The 16,565-nt window shown below is 44.1% G+C and overlaps 1 protein-coding gene across 1 annotated transcript in view; it reads left to right on the forward strand.

The window, feature by feature from the left end:
- The first annotated feature begins 1,117 nt into the window (after positions 1-1,117).
- Positions 1,118-16,565, forward strand: part of LOC143934096 (sulfotransferase 2B1-like) — a 293,347-nt gene continuing 277,899 nt past the window's right edge. The window contains exon 1 of the mRNA XM_077457409.1: positions 1,118-1,253. Coding sequence (XP_077313535.1) covers positions 1,118-1,253 — 136 coding nt within the window. The remainder of the gene's footprint in view (positions 1,254-16,565) is intronic.

Here is a 16,565-nt window from a genome sequence, read left to right on the forward strand (position 1 = left end):
CTGCATAATTATTTATTTTATTTACACTTTTGTTTTCTTCCGGGGCTGTATAGACCTGGTCAGTGGAGACAAGATCCAGACCCCTCATGCAGCTACAACAGGAGATTATTTGGAATAGCCATCAGCCAGCAATTGATCACTATAACAGTGATCTACCGCTGCAGGGAGAGTTGGAGTTGGAGAGAGATGCATCAGCTCTGCCCAGTTCTCCTGGCAGGAAGTGTGGTGAAGTCATAATAATCCGAATACAAACATTACGTGGAAGAATAGTGTTTGCATTAACATCTACAGCACACTTTGATGGAGTGATCTGTAGTAGCATCAGAAGCCCATGAGTTGATTAGTTCAGCTCCCAGGCATAGTGCTGGACTCCCATTGTCTGCATTTCTACGTAACCCACTTCAACATAGTGCAGCGATGTGAAAACAATTGTTTTCTATGTGCCCTTGCATTGAGCTTGCATTGATCCATGCAGGTCAATGAAGTTCAAAGGAGATAGTATGAACAAGCCCCACTCTTGCCTTAACTTGTTACTTCATGAGCTGGAAATGCACAATATAAACTCCCTTGACTTCACAGAATAGGGCAACCTGTGCCTTGCCACAGAGTTGTTTATATTTTTACAGAGCTCTATTCATATATTTTTCCCTGTCTTGTATAGGTGGGTTTTTTCTTTGCAAAATTGACACTGATTTTGCAGGGTCCCTTTATTCAGCTTTTACACTGGGTGACATTGCTGTGGCATATCTTTGTAATAAAAGGGCCAAACCTTCAATAATCACAGAGATCTTCCTTTCAACATGAAGGAAAATCTCTGTGAGCAACAAGCACTTCTAATGTTCATGCAGCATTTTTAGGAGGCAAAACATAAGGAAATGTGATTGTATTGAAGAGTTGTACTGAGTTTTTTTGCTTAGACATACACTTACCCTGTTTGACCAATGAACTCTGATCAAATGAGAGTTGATTCGACTTTTTGAGACCTTTGGGAGCATTAGATCAGTGTTATCTTATCTCTATGTAGGTAGTGTAATCATTACTGAGCAGTTAGTTCTAGATTGTGTCATTGGTTTTATTCATTTATAACATTTGTATTTTCATCTCATTACAGATAAACATGTTATTTGATCATTTTGAGTACAAAGGAGTCAGACTTGCCCAAAAAGTTTATTCAGAAGAGAGTATCGGTTATGTGGAAAATGAACTTAAAGTTTTAGATGATGATATTTTCAATGTTTCCTACCCCAAATCAGGTAAATTAAAGCAAATCTATTAGTTACAAGTCTACAGGAACTGTTGTTTTGAGTGTTTTAGCCATTGACATATCTTATATATGGTTTGGCCCATGCTGCCAGTATGATCACCTACCGAATAACTCCCCTTCCAAAGGCAGCTCAACTCTCCAAAAAAATATGGCAGTTTAATCCAACATAGTTATACTTCTTAAAATGCAGTACATTGGACCAGTCAATTGAAGTTTAAAGAGACAATAATCTTCTCAGTCTTGTGCCTGCTAAGATAGTATGCAGCTTACTGAGGGAACATGAAGAAGGGGAGGGTCTGTCTAAGGACTAAATTAAAAAGGAGAAGTACAGCCAAAGCTTTCCTGTGGATCACTGGAGTGCAGTTCTTTCTGTACTCCTGTGACCCGTTTTCAGCAGACAGTGGGCTGAAACCTGCTGTCCGCTTATGTCACAGCCATATGGTCGCACCTGGCTCAGCCTCTCAGTGAGCCACTGACAGACTGAGTCAGCCACTCCCTCCCCCTCCACATCCCAGCGCTCCAGTGACTGCGGGGGGCAGAGCAGAGAGCCGATGATTCACAGTGACCAGCTCTCTGTACATGGAGCAGTGAAAACTGAGCAATTAGCAGTTTTGATCGCTCAGTTCTGAGTCTTAGAGCCAGTGTGGGACAGATGCAGCCATTAACAAATATATAAATAGTTACACTGAATTTCCACTACATGTCATCATCAAGATATTAATACATAAATAATGCGAACCTGTGCAACAGTAATGAATACACAATAAAGGTTCAAGAACAAGAACAAACTCCTGACTTTACAATATACCACAATAGTATAACAAGAAAACTCTGTATTTATCATGGAAAGGTAGTCAATGAGCTTACAATACCCAGGCACAGACTCTTGGAGTTTCACTACAGAATGATTTTGTTACTGCAGACTGGAGAAAGCAGTTCTATTCTGACTCCAATGGTTGTATTAGTAACTATCCCTTTCTAAGACCTCTATGACTGGCCTGTATACAGTAGAGACACTCACTGCGGAAAGTCTTCGTCAAATAACTGAACTGACAACAAACACTGAAAATCCATGAATGACTTTATTGCATGCAGAAAGCTGTGGCATTACAATGAAATGCTGTAGATTGATGTAGTAGTTGTTTAGGTGGTCAAAAAGGAGTATTGGTCTTTCCTAGCCCCAGTGTGTTTCTTGTAGGAGGAAGGACGCATTACACAAGCCCACACTCAGGAAAAGGAAATACAGAAAATAACATCAAATACAAAAAATGTTTACAAGGTGGCAACATAATGAAAACAATTAGGCTCGGTTTACCCTGCAAAGCACGACTTTGGCGTGGCTTGCAAACTACTTCTTTAATAGAAGTCAATACAAGATGCTCCGTAGTCACCCCCAAGTAGCGCAGGGACCTTTTTCGAAGATTAGAATGGTTCCATCAAACTTAATGGACTGACAAGTCACCCCAGTGTGAACCGACACTTAATCTGAAAACAACACATGAATACACAAATGCAATAGCATTTTCTATGTCCTGCAGAGGCAGCACACGTTCCACTGTCACTTTTTCCATAAAAAGTGGGATTATTGTTTTTCCATACAATATTTATAAGGCAGAGAATGTATATGTAGCACACCCCTGTAGGGACTGCTGGTGAACTTGGATCCCCCACTCCTGCCCAGCCAGGCACACCTAATTTTCACAAGCACCCAGAATCGGAGAACAGTCTATGACTTTGTTTTTGTTATTAAGGGGTTAATAACTTGGATAGGAATGGGAGGTTATGGGATGCCCACTTGACTTCAGCAAAACTTTAAAACCTCCAGGCTAACTCTCAAACCTGTCTTCCCCACTGACTCTTCACCAACCCACCTGGCTGGCTCTCAGGAAATCTTTTGGGAAGGATGAAGACTTAAAGTGATTGTAAAGTCTCTTTTTTATTTTTTTAAAATAACAAACATGTTATAATTACCTCCTCTGTGCAGTTGGTTTTGCACAGAGCAGCCTTGATCCTCCTCGTCTCAGGTCCCTCTTCGCTGCTCCTGGCGCCTCCCTCCTGTTGAGTGCCCCCACAGCAAACAGCTTGCTATGGGGGCACCCGAGCCGAGCTGCAGCTCTGTGTGTCCATTCTGATAAGGAGAGGCTGTTCGCCCCCCCTGCTTGGCTAACTGACTTTTTGATTGACAGCCGCAGGAGCCAATGAAATCATACTTGCCTAGGTGGATGCAGCATCGGTCTGAGGCTGCATCTGTCCCACACTGGCTCTAAGAACTGAGCGATCAAAACTGCTAATTGCTCAGTTCTCAATGCTCCATGTATAGCTACAGTATCTCAGTCAATCAGAAGGGAGAGTCTCGGATGGCCAAGAGACTTGTGGAATTTGCTGGGCAGAGATGGGGCTCAGGTAGGTATTAGGGGGTGCTGGGGAGGCTGCCGCCCACAGAAGGCTTTTTATCTTAATGCTAAGTGTGCCACATTCTTTCTCTCAGCTAAGCCATGCCTACAAATGAATGTCCCACCCTTAATTAAAATAAGACTCTGCTTACATACAAAAAAAGTGTCCCTATTAATTTTATCAGAATGTTGGCAACTATGCTACTGTTACCGGGCTCAAAATGGGAATTAAGAGAGCCAACGATTGTAGACGCGATGAGATAAGGTGATCAGCTTGGCGTGGACTGCAAGGAATCACACAAACAGCATGAGATATGACCACTGACTTTATGGCTGGAAGTAGTTTCATTTTTACATAACAATACATCTTTTACATTTTTATAGTCACATATTTATAACCATTAACAATATATAATACAGATTTTAACTATAGTATTTTAAAACTTAGTTACAACAATGACCATTACTATATTTTAATAACATATATATTCCTGTTATTCAGTGTTATAGATAAGTATCTTTATCTCTCTGGTACACTTTAACTGTTCATCATACTGGCAATGCATTGCTTTATTATACATTATTTCGGTAGTACTCTTTTTTTAACCACTAGATGGTGCACCTTGCCTGTCTGTATGAAGCAATGCATAAGCTTTACATACAATAGTTTTTTTTTACCCATTTTAATGCCAGTTTTCAACATGTGCTTCCTAAATCTATGCAATTTTCCATAAATCAGGTTTAAATATACCTATTTATAACGGTTTAGTGCTTATAACAGACATTTGTTCTGACTAATGCAGTTAGTTTAAATTTTCATGTTTTTATGCCCTTTCCACTTGTTTTTCACACATGCTGTTCTAAACTAATTACAGCAAAACTATAGCATAAAATCTGCTGAGATTTTTCCTGCATCTGCTCAAGATGTTTAGGAATCTTTCTATTACAGGTTAATACAGATTAGGAATGATTTAGAGTACATACCTGCAAAGAATCACACAAACAGCATGAGATATGACCACTGACTTTATGGCTGGAAGTAGTTTCATTTCCAGTCACATGGTGTGTGGCCTTATATAGACTCTGTTTGTGTACATTCTCTGCCATCTACTGATTGTTGATAGAATAGCAGGAAGATATTTCTTTGCTTAGAAAAAAAAAATGAATATGTACTTTGCTTTGGGGTGTCTGTTTTGTGACCATATAAACCCCCGGTCCGTCACACTCTCCCCTCCTTCGCTTAATGGCTCCCGACATTAAACTCAATTGGTATCTGAACACTATTTAGTGATTTAAGTAACCCAAATAGGTACTTGTTGCCACCAAGGAGCTATGTTAACTACCTGGCATGTCATGGGAGTAGCTAGCATTGTAGGAGTTTGTATGGTGTGAATCTGACTTGGTATGTATCTTGGCTGACCTAGTGTGTCATATGTAAAGATCTCTTTAGGCTTAGCTTGTCTGGTAGATCTTCTGACAGGAGTTGAGTCTTCTCCATCAACATCATTCTCAATTTGCATATCTTGGTTCACAGGTAAATCTTGACTTAATTAGGGTAATTCTGCAGTGTCTAGTCCCACCATGTCTGTAGCCCAGATTTGGTCGCCAACTACTGTTCCATCATTTTGTTCTTGTTCAAGATTGGGTGTGGTAGTTGTAGGATAGAACTCTTCAGCAGAAACTCTTAATGGGATTTTCTATACATTTTGAGAGTTTTGTTGAGACACAACACGATCATGAATTTCTGTAGTCTCTGGTATATAAGGATAATACCATCTTTCTTCAGATGAACATTCCTCCTCCTGGTCCAGATCCATTCTGGTCTCCTTTCTGTTACTTGATTGTATTTGTTTCTTCGGTACTCTTGGAATGGGTCCTTCAATTGGTAGGTAATTTACTGGTAGTAAAAGATTTCTGTGCAATACTCGAATAGTCTTTTTACCACTTTCAGGCTGAATTTTGTACACAGGCCCATCTTTGATTCTTTCTACCACTTTGTGTACTGATTCTTCCCAGTATGAACGAAGTTTACCAGGTCCTCCTCTTTCAGAGAGATTTCGTACTAAGACCCGATCACCCGTTTGAAGAGATGCTCCTTTTATCTTTTTGTCAAAGTACTTCTTCCCTTTAGCAGATGATTTTTGGCAATTCTCGGAATGCGATTTTGTAAGCTTCTTGCATTCTGGATGCCCATTTCTGAGTAAATGTTGGTTGACTTTCTGATTCCTTTTCCAAATTTAGGTTGAGCATTAGGTCAATTGTCAAACGAGGAGATCTTCCGTACAATAGAAAGAATGGCGAGTATCCTGTGGCTTCATGCATCTGTAAGAAAGTACAGTTCAGTCTCTCCACTCGGTTACCCTGTGGATGGTATGGAGTAGTTCTTGAATGAGAAATCCCTGCCAATTGTTGCAATGTCTGAAATAAGTTGTTTTCAAATTCTCTTCCTTGGTCATGGTGGAGTTTCTCTGGATAGCCAAAACGTGGAATGAAATCTTGAAAGATCTTTTCTGCCGCCATTTTTCCAGATTTGTTCTTAGTGGGATATGCTTGTGCAAAGTGTGTGAAATGGTCAACTATTATAAGTATATACTCATATCCTCCTTTGCTTTTCTCCAAGTGAAGATAATCAATGGATACTAACTCCATGGGTGAACAGGTAGTAATCGAACCCATAGGTGCTCTTTTGGTGATATTTGGACGCTTTTGTTGGATGCAGCTGCATTTCTTCAGCACATATTCATTAATGTCTCTTTACATAAATGGCCAGTAAAATCATTACACGTGCTAGGTGGGTTACCTTGTCAGTACCAATGTGACCCATGTCATCATGAAGATTTCTTAAGACCGATGGTTTTAACTTTTCTGGTAGAACTAGCTGTTTTCGGTTCCAGAGTGTCGGTAGAGGATTCCTTCATCAACTCTGAGTTTGTTCCATTCATGTATCAAAAGTCTAGTTTTCTTTGTGGTTTGGAATCCAGTTGTTCTCCTTAAGCCAGACCACTTCTCTAATGTTGGTATCGTCTTGTTGTAATGCTCTGATATTCTCCTGAGTCATTGGGCAGATTGTCTGTCCTTTCAGCAATTGTTTGGGCCACATCACTTTCTGAGTGAAGAGTCAATGAAGCCACCCATAGTGCCTCTTCTTCGTCGACAGTAGGGATGAGCCGAACACCCCCCGGTTCGGTTCGCACCAGAACTTTCGAACGGACCCCAAATTCGTACGAACTTTAGAACCCCATTGAAGTCTATGGGACTCGAACGTTTGAAATTAAAAGTGCTAATTTTAACGGCTAATATGCAAGATACTGTCCTAAAAAGGGTTTGGGGACCTGGCTCCTGCCCCAGGGGACATGGGTCAATGCCTAAAATGTTTTTAAAAATGGCCGTTTTGGCGGGAGCTCTGATTTTAATGAAGATTAAAGTGAAAAAAAAAGTGAAATATTCCTTTAAATATGGTGCCTGGGGGGTGTCTGTAGTATGCCTGTGAAGTGCCACGTGTTTCCCGTGTTTAGAACAGTCCCTGCACAAAATGACATTAAACGGAAATAACATAATTGAAAACTGCTTGCGGTTTTAATGTTATATCTGGTTCCTGCAATATGGTTGAAAATCATTGAGAAAAATGGTATGGGTAGCCCTCCCTGCCCATTACCAGCCCCTTTGGGTCTTGTACGCATATTAAGGGGAACCCCGTACCCATATTAAAAAAAGGAAATGCGTGTGGCCCCCAGGCCCTATATACTCAGAACAGCAGTATACAGGCGGTGCAAACAAGACAGGGACTGTGTAGGTTTGTTGTGTTAAGTTGAATCTGTTTGTAATTTTCAACTGGTACATTTTTGAAGTGTAGCTCCAGTCAAAAAAACTATTTTTAAGCTTTTTGGAAAACATAGGGAAGGGTTATCACCCCTGTATAATTTGTTTTGTCGTCCATCTTTTTTCATCTCACTTGCTGTTGTCTCCTTCCGTTTGCAAGTAGGAGATGTTTGTAAGTTGGATGTTTGAAAGTAGGGGCCTGCCCTATATGCTCTGCAGAACTGGCAGAACAAGGTGTTGGTTTTGCCACAACATTGTAAGCCCTGAAAGTGACTCTTAGTGGGCGCTGGAGCGCCCTGCTGTGAACGATTATATCAAGAATTGTGATTACATGCCATTGTTGAACAGTGGTAGAAAAATTGACCTTTGGTGGTTGTGGTGCTGGTGCCACAACACTATAAGTCCTCACAGTTGTGAAATATTATATCAAGAATTGTAATTACATGTCCCTGTTAAACAGGGGCAGAAAAATTGGGCCTTAGGCACTGGTGCTGGTGCCACGACACTGCAACCTCTCCCATATACTCTAGTTTTATTGCAGGAATTAGCCCTGCTGCAAAGCATTGCATCAAAAATTGTAATTAAACGCCCCTGTTAAACAGGGGCAGAAAAATTGGGCCTTAGGCACTGGTGCTGGTGCCACCACACTGCAACCTCTCCCATATACTCTAGTTTTATTGCAGGAATTAGCCCTGCTGCAAAGCATTGCATCAAAAATTGTACTTAAACGCCCCTGTTAAACAAGGGCAGAAAAATTGGGCCTTAGGCACTGGTGCTGGTGCCGCCACACTGCAACCTCTCCCATATACTCTAGTTTTATTGCAGGAATTAGCCCTGCTGCAAAGCATTGCATCAAAAATTGTACTTAAACGCCCCTGTTAAACAGGGGCAGAAAAATTGGGCCTTAGGCACTGGTGCTGGTGCCACCACACTGCAACCTCTCCCATATACTCTAGTTTTATTGCAGGAATTAGCTCTGCTGCAAAGCATTGCATCAAAAATTGTACTTAAACGCCCCTGTTAAACAGGGGCAGAAAAATTGGGCCTTAGGCACTGGTGCTGGTGCTACCACACTGCAACCTCTCCCATATACTCTATTTTTATTGCAGGAATTAGCCCTGCTGCAAAGCATTGCATCAAAAATTGTACTTAAACGCCCCTGTTAAACAAGGGCAGAAAAATTGGGCTGATGGCATCACCCAGAACCAGAAATGTTCTTCCAACATATCAGCGGAGGAGGAAGAGGATAGACAATCAACATAAGAGGACAGTCACTCAGCATCAGTATAGGCAGTCTTGAAGGGATGTGATATTTCAAAAAAAATTATTCGGTTACATCAGCTTCAGGTGCTTGGTAGCTGTGGGTGATCCAAGACTGATTCATCTTGATGAAGGTCAGTCGATCAACTGATTCGGTGGACAGGCGCACCCTGTGATAGGTAACAAAGCCACCAGCAGCACTGAAGGTGCGTTCCGAAAGAACGCTGGATGCAGGACAGGCCAGTAGCTCAATTGCATACTGTGCAAGCTCTGGCCAGTGATCCATCCTCAAGACCCAGTAAGCCAGAGGATTTTCGGTGGGAAAGGTGTCCAAGTCTGACTTTGGCCCTAGGTATTCCTGCACCATGTAAATCAGACGCTGGCGATGGTTGCTGGAACCGATCATACCTTGGGGCTGCGGACTAAAAAATTGTCTGAAAGCATCAGTCAGATGGCCACCTTCTCCACCGCTCCTTCTGACCGATGCCTCAGCAACACGTTGTCCAGGACCAGGAGTTTGTAACCTCCCAGTCTCTGGGAACGCATTGCACAGACCTTTCTGCAAGGCCTCCCGGAGATGTCTCATCTTCTGCTCAGTAATGGCCAGTAATGGTCCCTCTCCTTGATCCGAAGAATACGAGGATCCTTCCGCAGGCTTTGCAGGATCAGGGAGGCCATGCAGCGTAGGTTAGCTGAGGCATTCGGTCCGGAGTCCTCTGGGTCACTAAGGGCAACATGATCCGCAGCTACCTCCTCCCAGCCACGTACAAGTCCACGTGTTTCTTGGGACTGTAAATCATCCCTACAAGACTGCTGCTGCTGATGCTGAGTGCCAGCCTCCACCTCCATGCTGACACAATCATAATCCTCCTCTTCTTCCTCTTCCTCATCCTCTTCCTGTGTGATGGGTGGCACAGCAGGAACACTGTCTGGATAAAGGGGGCCTTGAGAGGCAAGGAAATCCTCCTCTTCCTGCCTCTGTTCTGCCTCAAGTGCCCTGTCCATTATTCCACGCATCGTATGCTCCAAGAGGTGGACAAGAGGTACAGTGTCACTGATGCATGCACTGTCACTGCTCACCATCCTTGTGGCCTCCTCAAACGGTGACAGAACAGTGCATGCATCCCTGATCATGCCCCACTGGTGTGGTGAGAAAAAACCGAGCTCCCCTGACCCTGTCCTGGTGCCGTAGTCGCACAGGTACTCATTGATGGCCCTCTGCTGCGTGTGCAGCCGCTGCAGCATGGCCAACGTTGAGTTCCACCTGGTGGGAATGTCACATATAAGGCGGTTCTTGGGCAGGTTCAACTCCTTTTGGAGCTCAGCCAGCGGAGCACAGGCATTAAATGATCGACGAAAATGCACACAGACTTTCCTGGCCTGCTTCAGGACATCCTGTAAGCCCGGGTACCTGCCCAAGAACCGCTGCACCACCAGGTTAAGGACGTGAGCTACACAGGGCACATGGGTCAGTTGTCCCTGTCGGAGGGCGGAGAGGAGGTCGGTGCCATTGTCGCAAACCACCATTCCTGGCTTAAGCTGGCGTGGCGTCAACCACCTCTCGGCCTGCCCCTGCAGAGCTGACAAAACATCCGCCCCAGTGTGGCTCCTGTCCCCCAAACAAACCAGCGCAAGCACGGCATGGCATAGTTTTGCCTGCGTACTTGCGTAGCCCCTGGAACGCCTACGGAGCACCGCTGGTTCTGAGGACAGAGCACTGGAAGAGGCCATGGAGGAAGAAGAAGAGGAGGGGGTGGAGGAGAGAGGTCTGTCACAACCAATAGTAGCATTTTGGAGGCGTGGTGGCGGAACAACCTCCAACACTACTGCACCTTGTCCTGCATCCTTCCCAGCTGACAGAAGAGTGACCCAATGGGCCGTGAAAGACAGCGGTAATATGCACCTTACCGCTGACCGCCCTGTCCAGTGAGGCAAGGACATTGCCTTCCACATGCCGGTAGAGAGCCGGAATCGCCTTCCGTGAGAAAAAGTGGCGTTTGGGGACCTGCCACTGAGGAACCGCACATTGTACAAACTCACGGAAGGGGGCCGAGTCCACCAACTGAAAAGGCAGCAGTTGAAGTGCTAGCAATTTAGCCAAGCTAGCATTCAACCGCTGGGCATGTGGATGGCTGGGAGTGAACTTCTTTCGCCGGTGCAGCAGCTGGGGCAGGGACATTTGCCTGCTAGAATCGGACGTGGGTGTACTGCTAGCAGAGTGCCCGGAAGAACTTGGCTGTGACACACCTAATTCTACACCTTCATTCCTCTCATAGCAGGTTTCAGAGAAGACTGAAGGTCTAGTGGGGTTGGAGATGCCAGCTGATGAGGAGCAAGGAGAGGTCCGCTTTGTTCTTTGGTGTGGGTCTTTGAGGTGCGCTTGCCAACGAGCTGCATGGCAGGTCAACATATGTCTGGTCAAGCATGTGGTGCCCAAGCGGCTGATGTTTTGGCCACGCGAGATACGCTTGAGACATATGTTGCAAATAGCAGCGGTGCGATCTGATGCACTCGTCTCAAAAAAGGCCCACACCAAAGAACTTTTAGAATAACGCGCAGAGGCAGCGCCCTGCACAGGCAGAGCTCTGCGGTGTGATTCAGTCGGTGTGCTGCCCCTAAGCTGGCCCCCGGAGGGCATCCTGCCTCGTTGGACATGTGCCTCCTCCTCCTCCTCCTCCTCTCTCCTACCAGGCACCCACGTGGAGTCAGTGCCCTCATCATCCCCTCCCTCTTCATCGCTGTAGCAAACCTGGCAATATGCTGCAGCTTGTGGAACATGACTGCCAGATTGCTGTCCTTCTTGAGCATCCCCTCTCTCTGCATTCACGCTACTGCCTTCCTCTAGCTGAGTGTCATCATCAGAGCCTACAAAACACTGGGCATCCTCCTGGAGCATGTACCCAACACTGTGCTCAAAGAGTTAAGGAGACTCCTCAGGAGGACGTGGTGGGTCTAGGGAAGGAGTCACTGATGATGACATTGAGAGGAGGGAAGACGATGCGTTGGCAGCTGCTTTGCTAGTACCCTGAGACTGGGTGAGAGAGGATGAGGAGGATGAAGAGGGCTTGGTGATCCACTCTACCAAGTCGTTGGTATGTTGCGGTTCAACATGTCCAGCTGCCGAAAAAAGGACAAGCGTGTCCCATGGCCACGTGCTGATGACAATGCACCGCGTCCATGACCAGCACTGTTGTCTCTAGACACAGAGCCTGCTTGCCCTCTTTTATCGGCTCGCGCATGTCTGCCTCTCCTTGCTGGCCTTCCAGACATGGTAATGGCCTGAAGGGAGTTGGGTAAAACAGCAGTTGGGTAGTGTATATTGTGCTGGAGGCACACAACACTCACTAACTCCTGCAGATGCCTTTATTATAGAACACCAGAGATAAAGGGGTATACTGTAATGGAGTCACACAACACCCACTAAGCCCTGCAGATGGCTCTATTAGAGAACAGCAATAAAGGGTAGATACAGGTGTATATTGTGCTGGAGGCACAAAAAACCCACTAACTCCTGCAGATGCCTTTATTATAGAACACCAGAGATAAAGGGGTATATACAGATGTATACTGTGCTGTGCTGGAGGCACACACAACTTCCAATAACTCCTGCAGATGGCAAGTGGGCTCAAATAGAGAAGAGCTATGTAGGTGGATATAGCGGTGTGTACTGGGTACAGAGCACGCAGACAGCACGCACAAGCTCCTAACACTACTGACTGCAAGCTCTATTATAAAAGATAGATCACTAGCTATATAGGTGAGGTGAATATAGCGGTGTATACTGCGGTCAGGGCACGCAGACAACAACCACTACAGAAGAGCAAGATCGAAAATCGGCCGATAACGATCGGTGTGTACTGTGTTGAAGGTACACAGAACACCCACTAACTGCTTCAGACGCCAACACACTACACAAGACCGCCGCGCTGGCGGCCTTATATAGTGTGGGGTGTGTACTACACAGCCTGAGCTATGATTGGCCACAGGCATCCTGCCTGTGGCCAATGATTGGCCACCGCTATTCATGGCTCTCCTCGCTGCTGGCGCTGTGATTGGCCAAGCATGCAGGGTCACAGTGCATGCTTGGCCAATCATGAGCCAGCAATGCACTGCGATGACGCAGTGCATTGTGGGCCGTGAGCGCCACACGAATTTGGCGCGAACGGCCCATAATGTTCGGAATTCGCCGAACGGGCGAACAGCCGATGTTCGAGTCGAACGTATGTTCGACTCAAACACGAAGCTCATCCCTAGTCTACAGCTTTGCTCCCTTGCCACATAGCTGACACAACCTCAGATGGTACAAGCTCTTTGTACTCACTCAGATTCTTCGTGAGTTCCAGGGGAAATCGTGACAGTGTATCTGCATCTGCATTCTGTTTACTTGGCCTGTACTTGATATCGAAGTGAAAATCAGCCAACTCGTCAACCCAACGATGACCCACAGCATTCAGTCTGGCAGTACTCAATACATATGTCAATGGGTTGTTGTCTGTGTAAACTGTGAATGTTGGAGCGTAGTACAAGTAATCTCTGAATTTGTCACAGACTGCCCACTTGAGAGCTAAAAACTCAAGTTTACCAGAGTGAAGATGGTAATTGTGCTCTGCTGGAGTAAATGTTCTGGAGCCAAACCCAATAACACAAAGTTTTTCTCCTCGACGTTGATACAGTACAGCACCTAGGCCTTCATTGGAAGCATCAGTGTATAAGACGAAGGGTAAGTCAAAATCAGGGTATGCTACTATTGGTGGATTGGTTAGCATGTTCACCAGTCTGGATACTACAGCTTGATGTTTGGGTGTCCATTGAATTGGTGTTTTAGATGGCACTTGTGCTTTGTTCCCGTTTTTCTTTGTAGGTTCCCCCCGATTGTTTTTAGGGATGGATGTAGCAGATTCTCAGTGTTCTGCAAAAGTTCATACAGTGGTTTAGCAAGTCGAGAGAAATCTTGAATGAAGGACCTGTAGTAGCTCAGGAATCCTAACAAAGATCTGTTTTTGGGTCTTTCCTTTTCAAATGTAATACTGCTTCAAGATCTTTTGGGTAAATTTGTATGCCTTCTTCTGACACCATTCGTCCAAGGTATCGAATATGTCGTTTAAAGAGTTCACACTTCTTCGGTCTAAGTTTGATACCAAACTCGCGCATTCGACTAAGCACTTGCCTAATATCATATACATGCTCCTGAAAAGTTTTGGAGTAGCAAAGTACGTCATCCATGTATGGAAAACAACATTTGTCTCTGATGCCCTCTAGTACATTCTCCGTGCATCTCTGAAAAGCTGCTGGGGCATTAGTTAATCCAAACGGAATACGATTCCACTCCAGGAGTCCCCAAGGGATGCTGAAAGCCGTCAGATGTCTGGAGTCTTCATGCACAAAACCTTGATGATACACACTACCCTGGTCCAGGATTGAGAAACATGTAAATCCTCCTAAGCTATCCAGCAGATCCTGTATTCTTGGTAGTGGATGTCTATCTGGGATAGTCTTTCGGTTTAACTCCCTAAAGTCAACACAAAGTCGTAGGCTACTGTCCTTCTTTCGAACACAAACAACTGGTGATGAGTATGTGGAAGAATATTTTGTTACCCAACCTCAGTCAAAAAGGTTTTGGATATATTCTTTCACTTCCTTGTATAGGGATTTCGGTATCGAATTGTAGCGTTTCTGGACAGGAGTTTCATCTTTCAGATTTATCTTCAGTTTCAGGTTAGGAATGCTTCCTATGTCTCCCTCATCACGAGCAAAGACATCTGATTCGTCATATAACATTTGTCTTGCTATCTCCTGTTCTTCTTCTGAGAGATCTTCCAAATTGACAGGTGGGTGCCACTTAACATATTTGTTAGTGGGTAGCTGATTTCCAGTGTCCACTTGATTCAACTGGTTTACATGAAACACCCTTTTCTTCTGGTCAATTCCCTTCCGGTCAATGATAGAACCATTTGCAGCTGTAATGGATAAGTTATCATCACAAAGTAAATCTTGTATGTGCCTAATGGAGATGCTGGGTAGAAACTTTTCTAACCATGCCTTCCCGACAATGCTGACCTGAGCTCCTGTGTCCATCAACATGTCAACCGGAACACCATTCATCTGACATGACAGTAGGCATTTTCCTCCAATTAATTGTGCTATGTGTTGTTTGGAGAATCCATTCTCTTTTGGGAGTGTTCTAGTTGACCAGTGGGTGAATACCCTGTTTACCTTAGCATGGGACAGATCATTTGAGATGGTCACTGGTTGTCCCTTTCCCAGTGACCGTGTGTCGTTTTTGACTGCCTTCTTTTCTTCAAAGCAATCAACCGCTCTGTGTCCTGTCCAACCACAGTAGAAACAATGGTAGCAGTTCTGATTCTCTCGTTTGATGCAATCATCACACCTGGGCTTGCAGTGAGCTGTATCTGGAACTTGAACATGGGTTAGTGGCTTAGTCATTTGGTTTCCAACAACAGGAGTTTGCTTCATCATCTTTTCCAGGTTCTTTGTGAGAGCAGAGACCTGTGTTGTTAGTTCTGTTAATGCAGTGTGATTTGCTCTAGCATCTCCCTCAACTCTCTTTTGCAAGGTGTCTTTTTCACTATTACCTGGTGTTTCTGATGAATGAACAGTAAGAGGTTTATGTTTAGGTGCACTGTTTAAGCATCTCTGCCTTTCTGTTTCCTCATTAACTGATCTGGTGACCTGCTCTATGATAAAGTCATCCGTTACTGTCAAATCAGACACGTAAGGCTTGATATCTCATCTAACATTAGAATTTTTCTCATTTAGTCCCTGATACAGTGCGTATAATTTCAGATTCAGGGAATTTTTCTGTTAGACCCTGGTCAATTTGTCTGCACGCGCTACTGTAACTCATGTCCGAACCATGATCTGAAATTACACCACCATGCATTTTGAATTCTCTACATGGCAATAAAGCAACAACATCAGTTAATCTCATCACCTCCGATACCTGTTCAGTCCTTGCAGTCCCACTACTTATTTTTTTTGTAGCAGTTGCAAAGTCCACAGTTGGTGTACTTTCCTTGTTAAGTTTTAGTTCATTGATCTCGTCTTGGATGATGAGTAGGTAAAACATACCTTGATCTTCCAACTTTTCCAGCTGATCACTTCTCAAGTAGTCTTTGTTAGGCACGCCCCTCTTTAGCCTCTCCTTAGCTCGAGCTGGACTTTCACTGGAAAACTCTCTTCAATCGATTGGCGTGGTTATTCAAAAGAACCAAACACTTAGACTGGTTTGATTCTGAATACACAATTTTTATTTCCCGTTACCATTCTTATGTGGTTCAAGCATTGTATTGTCAACCAATCAGGATTAAACAAAACACTTTTAGATATCACCAATCACACAGCATTGACATCTAGTGCGTCATACATTAAGCTGACTTTTTTGGGGGGAATTCTGATAAAAGGTCTCCAGACATACAGACATATATTTATATAAATGACCTTAAGAATTAATCTATAATTAAACCACATATTTTGTTACACCTTATGAATATTTTCTACTTCCTTTAACTTTCAGCTCCTAGCTTTAACCACAGAACATTCTGTTCTACAAATTTGCAGATGTCTGCAGAAAAGCAAACATTGTATATTCTTGCAAGCAATATGCATTTTTAACTCATGAAGCTCCTTAACCTTACATATTTCTAGCATAAGCTTAAAGGGTGACTCTCCCTACCCTTACAGTCTTCAATAAATTCAATGCGTTCCATTTCATTGGTACCAGTCACTGATGGAACGTCCACGTCTCTTTCATCTTCCAGCGTAATAGCAAGGCTATGCAGCTGTTCTTCATTAAGCAGATGAATTTGTGT

Source organism: Lithobates pipiens, unplaced genomic scaffold (assembly GCF_037356315.1).
Source record: "Lithobates pipiens isolate NorthernLeopardFrog02 unplaced genomic scaffold, aLitPip1_a1.2 Scaffold_27, whole genome shotgun sequence".
NCBI lineage: Eukaryota > Metazoa > Chordata > Amphibia > Anura > Ranidae > Lithobates > Lithobates pipiens.